This window comes from Notamacropus eugenii, chromosome 7 (genome assembly GCF_028372415.1).
Source record: "Notamacropus eugenii isolate mMacEug1 chromosome 7, mMacEug1.pri_v2, whole genome shotgun sequence".
Classification (NCBI taxonomy): domain Eukaryota; kingdom Metazoa; phylum Chordata; class Mammalia; order Diprotodontia; family Macropodidae; genus Notamacropus; species Notamacropus eugenii.
Window position 1 is genome coordinate 103,102,379 of NC_092878.1, and position 16,692 is coordinate 103,119,070.

The 16,692-nt window shown below is 37.6% G+C and overlaps 1 protein-coding gene across 6 annotated transcripts in view; it reads right to left on the reverse strand.

The window, feature by feature from the left end:
• IRF2 (interferon regulatory factor 2) overlaps positions 1–16,692 on the reverse strand; it is a 130,687-nt gene that overhangs the window by 43,039 nt on the left and 70,956 nt on the right. For all 6 annotated transcript variants that reach the window (XM_072625667.1, XM_072625663.1, XM_072625662.1 and 3 more), the window contains one exon: positions 15,415–15,507. In XM_072625667.1, coding sequence (XP_072481768.1) covers positions 15,415–15,501 — 87 coding nt within the window. In that variant the 5' untranslated portion in view covers positions 15,502–15,507. Of the gene's footprint in view, positions 1–15,414; positions 15,508–16,692 lie in introns of those variants that run through there.

A 16,692-nucleotide genomic window follows, 5' to 3' on the forward strand; every position in this document is an offset into this window, starting at 1 on the left:
ATACCCTGAAGATCCTGGAATGGTTACCTATTAATGCAACCTAAGGATGGCTGGGCTTTACTATCTGCCCTTTGGTTGCACCCTTAAAAATTCTGGAATTTTTCTGCAGCAGAACTTCCTTTTCTGTGTTTTCCCCCAATTAGAGTGGACATTTCTTGAAAAAAGGGACTGTCTCACTTATTCGATTTGTATTCCCAACATTTAGCAAAGTGTTTATATTATAGATTGTGTGCGTGTATAATGAATGAAAAAACATTAAGTACTTCTTATATATGCATAAATATACTTACTATATATGCATATATACTTTGTACATATATACACATATTTTAATATATGCATATATACTTTGTATATCTATATTTTAATATAAGCATATATACTTTGTGCACATATATACATTTTATATGTGTGTATATATTTATGTGTTCATATGTGTATATATACATATGTAAACATACATATACATGTTTTAAAATGTTTAATATTTTAATATATAATTTACCATTTTGATACACACATATTCATATATAATAAGTACTTAATACATTTTTTCATTCATTCACTGTCCAAGCACTTAGTTCAGTGCCTGGCACAAAGTAGGTGTGATAGATATGCTTATCCTTTTCCCTTTCCCTTCTTTCAAGATCTAACAGTCATTTATGTATATTTCTTTCCCACTATTAAACCCTAAGCACTTTAGAGTAGTATTTGTAATATATATTTTTATCAACAGTATCTAACATACTTCTTTATATAGAGTAAGTGCTTAATAGTTGTAGAATTAAACTGAAGTTGGTCAACAATTCAAGTGCAAGCCACTGTTCTAGGCATGAGGAATACGAAAATAAAAAAAAATAAGAGTTGAAGAAACTTCCTATCTGGCAGGTCTTGTATACACATGATAGGAGCAAAAGGGAAGTAGGCACATCATTATGAAAAACTTACATCACAGAATTATAAAATCCCTGATTTAGTTAGAAGGAACTTCAGGGGTCAAAAGCTTCAACATGTACCTGAACAGGAACAGGAAGGAAAGATAATTTTTACCTGGCTGAAACAGTGAAGGATTCATGGAGGATGCTCTCACACAGGAGTAACTTAATTTCTCTAAGCATGGAGGATGGGAGAGGCTACTTGAAGCCTGGAGGATGGGATGAGCAAAAGCACAGAAACCAGAAGGGCAAGATAAAAACAAGGAACAGATAGAAGTCCATTTTGGCCAGATTACAGAATAAATAAGAGAGTGTAGGAGGAAAAAAAATGTTGGATAAGTGTGCAGGACTTTGGATGCCAGGATCAAGAGAACTCAATTAGGTAGACAATGAGGAATCATGGAAAATTTATTAATATAGACAAATATGATCATGGTGCTACATTAGGAAGATGATTTGGGCATCTCTGAGGTAGATGGATTGGAAGGAGGATGAACTAGAGACATGGAAACTTTTAGGAGACTATTAATAATACTCTGGACAAAAAGAAATTATGGTTAAAGTGGGAGCAGAAAAGAAAAGCCACACATGAAGTATATTGTGGAAGTAGGCAAGGTTGTATGATAAACCTTAAATATTAAATCTCCTTTCTGATTTTCTATCATTATGACTTTAACTAACTTTCTAAATTTAAGTAACCCCTGCAGGAAGAAAATACCTAAAGGACCAATGTGAAACTGACAGACTTTGGCTCTAAGAAGAAAAGGAAAACAAAACAAAACAAAAAACCAAAATCTATAGACTAAGAAAAATTAACTTAGTGTGAAAAAGTGGGGAAAAAACTTTGTCAGGCTGAATTTTGATTTTTTTTTAATTATGGAAGAAATGGCTTTAATATCTCTCATTTTTCCCCTCAAGGAAATGGTCTCAACTAGATCTTTCCCACTAGAAGAGGATTTCCTCATATTTAAGTGAGGATTAAAGAAAAGACTTTTCTTCGTTTTTCTTCATCCAAAGGAAAGGGCTTCAATTAAGGCTGATCACAGAAGAGGAGCACTTTCATGTCCTTTGGAAGGAGAAGGAATAAAAAAAAAGCATCAGGGTAAAGGAAAGGTCCTCAATTTATCTGAACCCCAGAGTAGGGAAGATTTAAATGTCAACTCCTATGGTCTCAGCAATAAGAAAGAGAGATAGACAGACTGAGAGAGAAATAGGTAGACAGAAAGATAGACAGACAGACAGACTATCAGACAGACAGGCAGATAGATAGATAGACAGACAGATAGATGGATGGATGATTGATGGATGACAGATGAATGATAGGGAAGGAGAAAGATGATAGGGAGATAGAGATAGAGATGATAGGAAGATAGATGAATGGATGACAGGGAAGGAGATAGAGGATAGACAATAGGAAGGGAAAGAGGGAGATAGATAGACAGATAGATAGTAAGTAGATAGATAGAGGATAGATAGGAAGGGAAATAGATAGTAGAGATAAAGGATTTTCATGGTTACACTGGGGACCCAAGGAACAAATCCAGAAGAGAATAACTCAAAAACATCTATTACAAAATCATCAAAGAAAAAACCCAGCTTTCTCACAAAAACAATTAAAATCACTTAAAGAAATGATGCAAAGGGTGATCAGTAATCCAAGCAGAGGAGGGAGAGTATTACAGGCATGAGGACAACCAGAGAAAATGTCCAGAGTAGAGAAATGGAGTCCCTTATTCATGGAACAATGGAGACCACTGTCACTGGATGGAAGAATACATATGGAGGATTAAGGTGTATGAAGGCTGGCAAGACAGGAGTGGGCTAGGTTATGAAGGGTTCTGAATGCCTAATAAAGCATTTTGTATTTGCTCTGGAGACAACAGGGAGCAACTAGAATTTACTGAATTGGTTGGGGTTGGGGGTGGCAGTTACATGATCAGACATATTTTAGTAAAATCTCTTTAGAAGCTAACATGAGGATGGATTGGAGTGGGGAGAGACTCGAAGCAAGCAGATCCACCTACAGGCTATTACAATGGTCCAAGGACAAGATGATGAGGGCATGCACCACAGGTGTGGCAGTGTAAGAGGAGAGAAGGAGGCGTATATGAGAAATGTCCCCAATATGAAATCGACAGCCTTGGAAACAGCTTGGATATAGGAAGTAAGAAATAGTGAGGAGTTTAAGATGACTTATATGTTTCCAGACTGGGGGACTGGGAGAATGGTGTTTTCCTCTACAGTAATAGGAAAGGTAGGAGAGGGAAACGATTTAGGGGGAAAGATTATGAGTTCTGTTTTGGACACTTGAGTTTAACATTTCCACTGAACATTCAGTTCTAGTTGCCCAAAAGGCAGTTGAAGATACAAGATTGGAACTCAGAAGAAATTGAGGCAGGACAGGGACATGAATCATCAGATGATATTTAAATCCATGGAAACTGATGACATCACTAAGTGAAGTGGCATAGAGAGAGAAGAGAAGAGGGCTCAGGACAGAACTCTGAGAGACACCTACATACCACAAGATTAGAGACTATGACCAGGCTGGAGTTATATAAGCAATGGAACATTGGTATATTATTAGGAAAATCATGAATTCAATGAACCATACTAATATCAAAACAAATGAAGATCATACAATTCTATCAACAAAGCAGAAAAATTTTTTGACAAATTACAATATTCATTTTTGTTATAAACAGATCATCAGAAAAAATAGGAATAAATGGACCTTTCTTTAAAATGACAAATAATATATTTTTAAAAGAGTTACTTTTATTTGTAATGGAAACAAACTAGAATTCTTTCTATTCTAATCAGAGTAAAATAAGGGTGTTCATTATCATCACTTCTATTTAATATAGTACTAGAAATATTGGCTATAGAAATAAGGAGAGAAAAAGTATCCACCAATCACCTCCTGAAAGAGTTCAAAAAGAGAAACTTCTAGGAATATTGCAGCCAAATTCCAGAGTTCCCAGGTCAAGGAGAAAATATTATGAGCAGCCAGAAAGAATGAAAAGGTAAACAGGAAAGAGAAGTCTTAAGGAACTCATTAAAGTTGAACTGTTTACATTCTTACATGGAAAAATGTTATTTGTAACTCATGAGACCTTTTTCAGTATTAGGGTAGTTAGAGTGTAGGTAGTATATAGGTGTATCTGGTTAGGTATGTATGTGTATATATTTATATATATATATATATATATATATATAAAATAGAGACAGAGAGAGAGACATAGACAGAGGGCATAGGATGACCTGAATATGAAGTGAGAATACCTAAAAAAATAAAATTTACTGCTGAATGGAATGTACTAGGAGTAAGAGAAATGAAGAGGTAGAATGTAGCAAATCATCTCACATAAAAGAGGGAAGAAAGAGCTTTTACAATGGAGGGGAAAGGGAGGAGATGAAAGGAAATAATTGTGCCTTACACTCATGGGATTTCACTTAAGGATTGGATATGGAAATGTATTTTACCCTGAAGGAAGGCAAGGGGGAAGGGAATAAGAGAGGGAAGATAATAGAAGGGATAGAAACTTTGGGGAAAGGGATAATCAGAAGCAAAAACTATTGTTGAAGAGAATGGAATAAATGAAGGACAGGATAGGACAGAGGTAAATGTGATTATTCTTTTACAACATAAATATAATGGAAGTGCTTTGCATTTTTACACATGTATGACCCATACTGAATTGCTTGTTTTCTCAATGAGGGTGGGTGGGGAGGGAGGGACAGAATATGGAACTCAAATCTTTCAGAATGAATGTTAAAAATTGTTTAGGCATGCAACTGGAAATTAAGATATACAGACAATGGAGTTTAGAAATCTATTTTGCCCTACAGGGCAAGGAGGATGGAAGAAGGGTGGGTAATAGAAGGGAGGACAGACTGGAGGAAGTGGTAGATGGGGTGCATGCTGTCCTGGGGTAGGGGGTGGGGAGAGATGGGGAGATAATTTGGAATTCAAATTCTTGTGAAAATGAATATTAAGAACTGAGAAATAAATTATATATCAAAGATAAATTAATAATACCAAAAAGTCAACATTACATTCCACTTAAAGTTACTACAGAATACATAAACTATTTAGTAGTCTTTCTTCCAAAATACAAACAAGAATGATAACTACAAACAACTGTTTAGGGAAATAAGGACAGACCTTGATAACTGGAAAAACATTAATTGCTCATGGGTAGGATAAGCTAACATAATAAAAATGACATCACTACCTAAATTGTATCATTCAAAGCCGTACCAGTCACTACCAAAAGATTTTTTAATATAAGTAGGAGAAAAGATCCCAATATTCATTTGGAGAGGGAAAAGTCTCAAAATTCTAAAGAGAAATAGTAAAAAGAAATGGGAATTAAAGGGACCTAGCAAATCTCAAATTATATTTTTCAGTGGTTATTATTATAGTAGTTTGGAACTGCTTAAAAAATGGAGAGATCCATCAGGTGGAATGGATTGAGTATAGAACAGATAGAAACAAATATATTTAAAATTCTAGGTACTGAATAAACAAAAAGACTACTACTAGCCACTGAAATAAGGATTCACTATTTGAGAAAGATTTCTGAGAAAACTAGATTTAAACCAATACCTCACATCCAAAATTATGATTAACTCTAAATGAGTATACCACCCAGATGCAAAATTAGAGACACATGAAAAAATGCCTATTAGATCTACAGAAAAGAGAAAGGTTCATGACCAAACCAAGGATAGTATCGAGGATCATAGGAGATTAAAAGAGAAAATTTGGGTTACATATAATTTAAAAGGTTTACAAAAACAAATCTAATAAAGGCAAGATTAAAAGGGAAATTAAGTAATTAATGGGGGGAAATTCTTTGCAAAAAGTTTCTGATAAAGGTCTTATTTTCTTTTTTGTTTATTTATTTATTTTTAGTTTTCAACATTCATTTCCACAAAATTTTGAGTTCCAAACTTTCTCCCCATCTCTCCCTTCCTACCTCCCCACCCATCCCCACTGAGAAGGCAAGCAATTCAATATAGGCTATATATGTGTAGTTTTACAAAAGACTTTCATAATAGTCATGTTGTGTAAGACTAACTATATTTCCCTCTATCCTATTCTGCCCCCCATTTATTCTATTCTCTCTTTTGACCTTGTCCCTCCCAAAAAGTGTTTAATTCTAATTATCCCACTCCTTCCATTTGCCCTCCCTTCTATCATCCCCCTCACCCCACTTGCCCCCTTCTCCCCTACTTTCCTGTAGTATAAGACAGATTTTCATACCAAATTGAGTGTGCATGTTATTCCCTCCTTAAGCCTGATGAGAGTAAGATTCACTTTTTCCCTCTCATCTCCCCCTTTTCCCCTGCATTGAAAAAGCTTTTTTCTTTCCTCTTTTATGAGAGATGATTTGCCCCATTCCATTTCTCCCTTTCTCCTCCCAATATATTCCTCTCTCAGTCCTTAATTTTATTTTTTTAGATATCATCCCTTCCTATTCAACTCATCCTGTGCTCTCTGTCTATATATATACGTGTGTGTGTGTGTGTGTGTGTGTGTGTGTGTGTGTGTGTGTAATCCCTCCACTACCCAAATACTGAGAAAAGTTTCAAGAGTTACAAATATTGTTTTTCCATGTAGGAATGTAAACAGTTCAACTTTAATAAGTCCTTTATGATTTCTCTTTCCTGTTTACCTTTTCATGCTTCTCTTGATTCTTGTGTTTGAAAGTCAAATTTTCTATTCAACTCTGGTCTTTTCATCAAGAATGCTTGAAAGTCCTCTATTTCACTGAATGACCATTTTTTCCCTTGAAGTATTATACTCAGTTTTGCTAGGTAGGTGATTCTTGGTTTTAATCCTAGTTCCTTTGACTTCTGGAATATCATACTCCAAGCCCTGCAATCCCTTAATGTAGAAGTTGCTAGATCTTGTGTTATCCTGATTGTATTTCCACAATACTCCAACTGTTTCTTTCTAGCTGCTTGCAATATTTTCTCCTTAACCTGGGAACTCTGGAATTTGGCTACAATATTCCTAGAAGTTTCTCTCTTCAGATCTCTTTCAGGAGGTGATAGGTGGATTCTTTCAATATTTATTTTACCCTCTGGTTTTAGAATATCAGGGCAGATTTCCTTGATAATTTCATGAAAGATGATGTCTAGACTTTTTTTTTGATCATGGCTTTCAAGTAGCCCCATAATTTTTTAATTGTCTTTCTTGGATCTATTTTCGAGGTCAGTTGTTTTTCCAGTGAGATATTTCATATTATCTTCTATTTTTTCATTCTTTTGGTTTTGTTTTGTAATTTCTTGGTTTCTCATAAAGTCATTAGCCTCCATCTGTTCCATTCTAATTTTGAAAGAACTATTTTCTTCAGTGACCTTTTGAACCTCCTTTTCCATTTGGTTAATTATGCTTTTTAAAACATTCTTCTCCTTGTTGGCTTTTTGGACCTCTTTTGTCAATTGAGTTAGCCTATTTTTAAAGGTGTTATTTTCTTCAGTATTTTTTTGTGTCTCCTTTAGGAAGCTGTTGACTCACTATTCATGATTTTCTTGCATCATCCTCATTTCTCTTCCCAATTTTTCCTGCACCTCTCTTACTTGATTTTCAAAATCTTTTTTGAGCTCTTCCATGGCCTGAGACCACTGCATATTTATTTTGGATGTTTGGGATACAGAAGCCTTGACTTTTATGTCTTCCTCTGATGGTATGCACTGTTTTTCCTCATCTGAAAGGCTGGAAGGAAATACCTGTTCACCAAGAAAGTAGCCTTCTATAGTCTTATTTTTTTCCCTTTTTTTGGCATTTTCTGAGCCAGTTACTTGACTTTTGAGTCCTTTGTCAAGGAGAAGATATACTCTGGGGATTTGTAAGTTCTCAGTTCCTCCAAGGTGGCATAATCAAAGGAGAGGAGTTTACTCCTTTCCTGGTCTGTGCTCTGGTCTGGGAGCAACCACAAGCACTCTTCTGCCCAGGGTTCCCTCTCCACAACCACCTCCAGCTCCACCATGTCAGCACTCCTCCTCAACCTAGGGCCACCACTCAAGGCTGAGACTCAGATCAGTCACTCAATTCTCCCAAGGTCTTTCAGAGGAGGGCTCCAAAAATCGATGCTGCAGTGGCAGCTACTAGAGGGGCCAGTCTGCATTCCCTTTTCACCCAGGTGAAAAAGCTTTCTCACTGACCTTTGAAGGTATCTTTGGCGTTTGTGGGTTGAGCAATCTGGGAACTAATGCTTCTGCCAAGGATTCTACCCCCTGAGGCCTACTCTGGTCCTGTTCGAGCTACACTGCACAGCCAAGGCTGGGCAGTGCTCTGCTCCACTCCCAGTGTGACAGACCTTTCCTGTCAGCCTTCCAGGCTGTCTTGGCCTGGAAATCTCTTTCACTCTGTCATTTTGTGGAGTCATTTTTCACAGGTATTTTATGGGCTATAGGGAGGAGCTTCTACAGTTCCGTACTTCTACTCTGCCATCTTGGCTCCACCCTCCTAACGCTCTTATTTTTAAGATACATAAGGAACTGACTCCAATTTAGATGGGAAAATAGTCATTTGTCAATTGATAAATGGCCTGAGATGAACAGGCAGTTCTCATGGGGGGAAAAGTCAGACTATCTATAGTATTATGGGGAAAAAATGCTCTAAATCACTATGAATTAGAGAAATGAAAATTCAATTAGTTCTGAGATTGCACTTCATATTCATTAGGGTGGTAAAAATGAAAAGAAATGAAAATCATAAATGCTAAAGGAACTGTGGGAAAACAGATAGATTGGTGCATTGTAGGTAGACTGGTGAAGAGGCACAACCACCATGGAAAACAATGTGGACTGATACCCAAAAATTTACTCAGCAATATAACTTTGACCCAGCTATATCATTGCTAGGCCTATATACAAAAGAGATCATCAAAGGAAGAGGAAAAGGTCCTATACATACAAAAACCTTTATTATAACAACTCTTTTGGTGGCGGTAAAAAAAAAAAAAACAAAACTGGAAATTAAAGGGATGCCCATCAATCAAGGAAAGGCTGAAAAAGTTGCAGTATATGGATGTGATGGAATACTATTGTCCCATAAGAAATATAAAAACAGATTATTTCAGACATACAGAGATACTTTTATGAACTGATGCAGAGTAAAGGGAGCAGAACCAGGTAAACAATTCATACTATAACATCAATAATAATAAATAATTTTGAGGACTTTTATAAACTGATGAAGAACAGAATTAATAGAACCAGGAAAATGATTGATTCAATAAGAATTCTATAAAAAAGAACTTTGCAAGTTGTAACAAGGATAATCAATGTGATGAGCCTTCATCATTCCAGAGAACTGATGATGTAACTGTCCATGACAGAGAGGTGATGGGAGGGCACATTTACTCTTTTGTTCAGCCACAGGGAATTTGTTTTGCTTGACTGCAAATATTTGCTACAAGAAATGTTTTTCTTTTCTTTTGACAGTGGGGTGGGAGGGGGGTGTATGTGTGTGAGAGAGAATAGATTTATTTTAGTTTTAAAAAAGGTAGAGTGGTGGCAGGGAAGCCACTGATGTGAAATATTGCATTTCTTTTCAGATGATGTCACTACACTATTAGTTTTTATTTACTTGCTTTACCTTGTTATGAGACCTCTCTTGAAGTGGGAGTAATCTGTGTTTATAATGTAAAAAAAAAGTCAACAAAACTTAAAAAAAAAAATTTTAACTACCAGAAAAAATGGATCAGATGGTGGTGGGCACAAGGCAAAGCAGACAGCACTCTTGCCATCTGAGAAAAGGCTGCACCATCATCCAGAAAGTCTTGGACCACCTTTGCAGCATCCCTTTCAAGGACTTAGCCACGACAGGTGGACCTTTCCATGACAAAATGCCCAGTTTTAACTAAAACTATTTCAGGATATCTCAGAATTTCCTGAAAGCCTTTTAGGGAAAAATCTAGCTTCATTTCAACATCTCAACAGTTGGTAAAGAAGCACCAAAATTATCAAAGTCTTTGCAAACTACCACTTGGTTATTCTATTTTAAAGTCCATGGATTTCAAAAGGAAAAGGCACATGTAGGAAACAGAGGGCAAAACTGCCTATTGTACTTTTAAAAACATTTCACACACACACAGATATTAAAGGAGCTTTCATTAAAGAGCTTATTCTTTGTGTGTGTGTGTGCCAGAATTGGCCTCAAAACACCCAGTGCCTAAAGATATCATGTTTATTATAGGTGCCAATTTTCAAAAGAATTTGTTCTATATACTTTGGCAAGAACAGTGATACTGTGACTATAAAAGAAATGAGTGAAATATGGAAAACCACATGTATGGTTCCACTAAACCTGCTATCATGAAGACCAACATTCAAGGCATGATGCCATGAAGTGGTGTCTGGTCTTCAGAGAGGTTATTTTCATTGGGGGAAAGGAACAAAGGACAAAGAGAGAAAGAGAGAGAGAGAGAGAGAGAGAGAGAGAGAGAGATAGAAAGAGACAGAGAGATAGAGAGAAAGAGACAGAGACAGAGACAGAGAGACAGAGAGAGAGAGAGAGCGAGAGCATTAACATATAGTTTGTTCATTCCTCATAATGAACTTATAGCTAGTCTCAACCATAGCACCAGCATTCTCTTTGTCCTCCTGTGATGTCTATGAGATATTTAAGCTTAGGAGGGAAGTGTTGATAAAGGGACTTTGGCCAAGTCATGTCACTTTTCTGAGCCTCAGTCTCCTTATCTGGACAATTAGTGTTTATAAGATGACCCTGGGCAAATCATTTAATTTCCCTGGGTCTCGGTTTCCTCATCCTGTAAAATGAAGAGGTTGGATGAGATGGTCTCCAACTTGAAATTTGATGGCCCTTTCAGTTTTAAGGGTTAATGATTCTAACTTTAAAAGAGCCTACGATTCTGGAGTATTTTTTTTAAAAAAGAGTTTGGAGAAGGTTGTGGTTTAATTTAAATGAAAAAGTGGTTCAGATTAGAATGAACTTTAGTCCAGGTCACTATAATTCATTCTCATATTCAAAAGAAATGATGCTAATGAGGGTAGATGGTTCTACGGTGAGTGATGATGCTTTTCATGACTGAGTCACGACAAAAAGCATTTATTAAGCACCTACTGCATGTGCGACACAGTGGTAAGTACTGGGGACACAAAGAAAGGTCCCTGCCCTTCAGGGGTTCACCTTCTAATGGGGAAGATAATATGTAAACAACTAAGAACAAACAAGACATGTACATACAGGATAAAAATTAGAGGTAACTTCAGAAAAAAGACAGTAGTAGTGGGGCGGGGGGAGGGAGGAAGGAAAGTCCATTACAGAAGGTAGGACTGGAGCCAACCCATCTAAGTATCTAGTACAAATATTGAAGCTTCTGTGTGAGATCAGGGAAGAAACAAGCATTTATTAAGTACCCACTGTGTGCCAGGAACTATTATGTTCCTCATTTGATCCCCACAACAATCTGGGAGATAATTGCTATCGTTATATCCATTTTACACTTGAGGAAACTTTTGTGGCAAACAATGGTTAAATGACTTGCCAAGGGTTGCACACTTAGTAAGTTTTTAAGTTCACATTTGAACTCAGGTCTCCCTGACTCCAGACCAGCATTCCATTCATTGCCTACCAGGGTTGAGAAAACCACTGTGAGAGCAGAACCAGTCTACCCCGGAGTGCCCAGCGTACACCAGAGCAACAAGGCCCTAGGTAGAAACCTGTCCATTCAGAGACAGAACAGATGGGTCCTGCCAAAGTCTAAAACAAAACAAAAGCTTTCATTTAGTAGTCGGTTAACTCTGCCTAAAACGAAAGATAATAAACATCCATGGTGTGAACACATTCGGTCACCTTCCTCTAGTTTTCAAAGGCAAATCGTGAATATTTATTTTTTGTTTTCATATTATTTATTTTATTATTTTTAATATTATTTTATATTAGATATGGTTTTGCTTATTCTAGTCATATCAGTCCAGACCATATTGATTGGGTGGGTCTGAACATCCCTAAATGACTATGCCCTTATGCAATGTGCAAACCAGACAGATTTCCACTATAAGTCATGGTACCTTGCCCATAGGTGTTCAATAAGTATTCATTGACTTGAACCAACTCCCACATTGTAATAGCTCCCGAGGAGGTTAGAGCAACAGAATATTCACAGGTCCATCTACTATGCTACCCTCTTCTCCCAGGGATTGACTGAGCCAAGGCCCATTAAAGAGAAGCAGGAACAGGAAAGCGCAGTGATAGCTGGAAAATAAGGGAAGGAAGAAAAGTGTTCTTCCAAACCACCACTCAGGAGAATGCAGAGACTCACAGAATTATGTTTGTCCTTTGTTTTTGAAGAAGACCATGACATCAGGGAAATGATGACATGACTTGCAGTTGACTTTGAGTGAGGGAGGGCTATACAAGGTCACCAGCCTCACTTTCTCCTCTGGAGCCATCTGGATCCAGTGACCAGATATTCATCAGGATGACTGGAAGACTCATTGAATGGGAGAACTAAAAAGGACCTTTCAAGCCACTTAGTCCATCCATTTTACAGTCCCCTCATTTTACAGATGAGGAAAATGAGCCAGAAGCAGAAGTGATTTGCCCAGTGATCCAGGTGATAAATGGCAGAAACAGGCCTTGAAATCACATCTTACCATTTGAGCCAAGGGGCAGCTAAGTGGTGCAATGGATAGAGCACCAACTCTGGAGTCAGGAGGACTTGAGTTTAAATGGGCTTCAGACACTTCCTAACTGTGTGACCTTGGGCCAGTTACTTAACCCTGTTTGTTTCAGTTTCCTTATCTGTAAAATGAGTTGAAAAAGGAAATAGCAAACCACTCCAGTATTTTTGCCTAGAAAACCCCAGTTGTCCAAAGGAAAAAAGAAAAAAAAGACTTGAGCCAAACTCTTCTCACCTTGTGAACTCCTTGAAAGCAGAGATTTTTGGGGGAGGTGGGGATGCTCTCTGTGTATCCCCAGTACTTATTACAGTGCCTGGCACATGGTAATCCTTTAATAAATGCTTGTAGACCTGACCTTACTATGCCATGCTATCTGCAAAAGAATATGGTAGGTGTAAAGATTGAAACTACTGTCTAATTGTAGGTGGGAAAGTAGCAGGGAGGGGTTGGGCCACGGAGAGGTTCACCTTGAGGCGTTGGGGAGGATGGAGAGCCTCTGTATGGAGGCAAGTCTATCATTCAGTTCTGTTTTCATTTGTTAACATTTTACTTTTGAAACTTAATTATCAACAAACACAAATATTTGAAAATATGAAAAAAAAACAAAAGAGAGAGAATTACATAAAGAACTAAGGACTTTTGATGCATACAGGTATACACACACACACACACACACACACACACACACACACACACACACATTTTACAAGGTAATAACAAAAACAAAATTTGCCCCAACAAAGAAGCTCACAAGATTCTGTTTATGTCAACTTTTTTCACAGTCCTGCCCCTCCTCCCCCCAAAGCCTTTCACCCTCCCCAAGAAGTCTGGTCAAACCCTGCCCCCTCCCCATTTTACAGGTGAAGAAAACTGAGGCCCAAAGAGGTTTGAATGATTTATCCAAGGTCATGTAACTGAACTAGGATTTATATTCAGGTCCCTTGACTTCCAGTCTCTTTCTCTTTCCAATACCTTGAAAGGCTATTTCAACCCTTGCTGGCCTTGGGGCAAGACTAGACATACAAGGTGACCCCTGCATGCTGAGTGGAGGGGACCCTCACTTCCTGAATTCTATTCCAAAGGAGAACAAGCTCTGGAGGTTTTGACCATCCTATAAAAGCTTTAAAGTATGGTCCCAGTTATAGAGTCTCTGTTTCCCTGAGGACCAGCTTAGTTAATCTCAGAGGCAAATCACCTGTGGATTGACACCTGTGGTGATGGATTGTTTTTTTTTGGGTCATGATAACCTATAACAAGAGAAGTACCAGAGCAATAAATTCTCCAGTCTCTCTCCCAGACTCTCAAAGAAATAGGAGTGTAGATTTAGAGCTGAAAGGGGCTTAAAGATCATCTAATTAAATCCCCTCATTTTACCGATGAGAGTTTGAGTGACTTTCCTAGGGGCACACAGGTAATAAAAGGAAGCAATATTGTTTTAGAAGACAAAGCCATTTTGACTATTATAAGTATCCAAAGGACCTATAAAGGAAGACACTATCTGAATCCAGAAAAAGAACTGACAAACATTAGTATGTATAGAAGAATTTTACATATATATGCATATATACATATATTTATAGCGTGTGTGTATATATGTGTATTATACATATATGTGTCAAATGAGTAGAAAAAAGGAATAAAAAGACTGTTACATGATCATTTTACTATATATTGGAAATGAGTAGCAAGTTTCATGTGCAATCATCTTTTTTTTTTTAAAAAAAATTCTACTTTACTATAGAAATGCTTGTTTTATTTCTTAAGTTCAAAATAAAATTTTACAAATAAAGAAGAGAACTTCATTGATCATAAAAGTTAGGACAATGAGGGCACTACCTTAATTAAACTGCTCTAAGTGATGGAATGGGTGACCAAGGCTACTGAAAACCAACCAAAGAAAGGTCCTAGGCCATTTAAAATAGGAAGAGGAAGGTCCTATCCTAACTCCAGGTAAGACTAGTGGCACACCACTAGTGATACCTACCCCACTGGGCAGTAGAGGCTTCCTGGTCAAAGCCAACAGCTTTTAGGACTCAAATATCCTTTAAGTCACACAGCTGCAGGTCCTGTGTCCTGGCGCCAATGTTTTTCTAGGAGGCCATTTCAAAAGCAGGCAATCACTCACAAAGAAGACTGTTAATTCCAGGCAAATGACTCTTTACTTCAACCTGGATTACAGTCAATTCAAGCAGAAATCATACCCACGGTTACAATGGGGAAGTAGGGTGGTATGGTGGAAACAGTCTTAGATTTAGAGTCAAAAATTTGGGGTGGAATCTCTGCTCTGTCACTGAGCATTTTGGTCGAGTTACTTTATCTCTGGGCCTCAGTTTCCTCAAGTGTAAAATAACATTCTCCAATGTTATTTAACTTAATGTTAATCTAAGTTACAAAAAATAACTTTGATGAAATCTAAAGGTCCCTCCCAATGCTGAAATCCTGTGGAGGCTTTACCTCACCTTTTCTGTCTCAAGAAGTACATTCTGGTAAGAAAGGACATGGGAGAAAGGATCAAAAGAAGGATTATGAGGAATGTAAAAAGGGGGAAAAAGATCCATAACTATAGAGGAATACATGATAAACAAAACTGTCAACCCAAGGCTAAGAAACTCAGGTTAGTAAGAACTAAAAAAGCCTCCAATCATGGCAAGTCATATATGCCTAGCTTTCTGTTTGAAATCAGCAAGCAATTGACTTTGTCCCTTATTCTGAGACTGTGGACATCAGGCTTCCTCTAATATTCATCTGACCACATGCGTAAGCTCACACAAACATACACATCCTCCCCCACACACAGAAACAACAAGCTTACCTTGCTTAACCATTTTAGCCCAGGTATTGTATTGGAGTTTATTTGTTCTTCCAGCCAAGGGCGCATTCGCATCCTTTCCACAGGCATAGTTCCCTTTTAAAGAAGGAAAAAGACCACATCAGATGGTTTTGTAGCTAGATTCACAGTTATAGAAGAAAGTTCTGCATTCTTCACTGACCTCTACCTCTATCTCCAAATGTACAATTTGCAGAAAAAGTAAATGCAGGCTCTTTATCTTGGAGATAATCATTTATCTTCCATTTTAGGCTCAAAACCCCTTTCCCTTGCATAGCAGAAAGGAGAGCATCAGTCACCTGGTCCATTTTATATCAGCTGTCAGGAGGGATTGCCAGCTCGATCCCTCTAAGAACAGATACCTAGACAGTAAAAATCCCCTAAAACCAATCTATTCATCTCCCTTGATGTATATACCACCATCACACAGATGCAATTTCAGACACTTAACTTGGATTTTATACCAGATAACCAGTCAACTGAACAGATATTTTTAAATGTCCCAGTTCTGCTTGAGAGGCTGAAGAGATGACCATAATTGGGATGAGAAGGGACTGTGGTATTATGGAAAGCACCCTGACTCTAAAGTCAAAGGGCCCGAGTTCAAATCTCACCTCTGATACTAGCTGTGTAAGAAAGGACTTACAAGAAACCTAACCTCCTCTAGAGGTAAAATAAAGGAGCTGAATTAGATGTCTCTTCTATCATTAAATCTGTGATGCTACAATTCTGGAAAATAGTTGGAGTCTTTATAGTTATTCTAATTCTTTTTGGTATCCGAAGTACTTCATTTTGTTGTTGTCCAGCCATTCAGTCATATTTGCCTCTGACTCCGTGGATCACAGTACACCAAAACTGTCCATGGGGTTTTCTTGGCAAAGCGGTTTGCCATTTCCTTCTCCGGTGTATTAAGCCAAACAGAAGTTAAGAGACTTGTCCAGGGATAAGACCTAATAAGTATCTGAGGCTGGATTAGAACTCACGTCTTCCTGACTCCAAGGCCAGTGCTCTATCTACTGAGCCACCTTAGCTACCTCACACTGTATATATACTATAAATTGCTAACATGGCATTTTAAAACCCTAAATTAATCATTCATTTTAATTCTCATGTGTACCTTTGACTTGCCACTATATAGAAGGAAGCGAGTGCTCGTAAACATTCCTAAATACCATATCTAGTCAACCCCAGACCACATCCTGTCTAGTCATCTTCCAGAAGATTTAGGCCTACCTGGACAAATTGTTATCTGCCCTCTCCTCC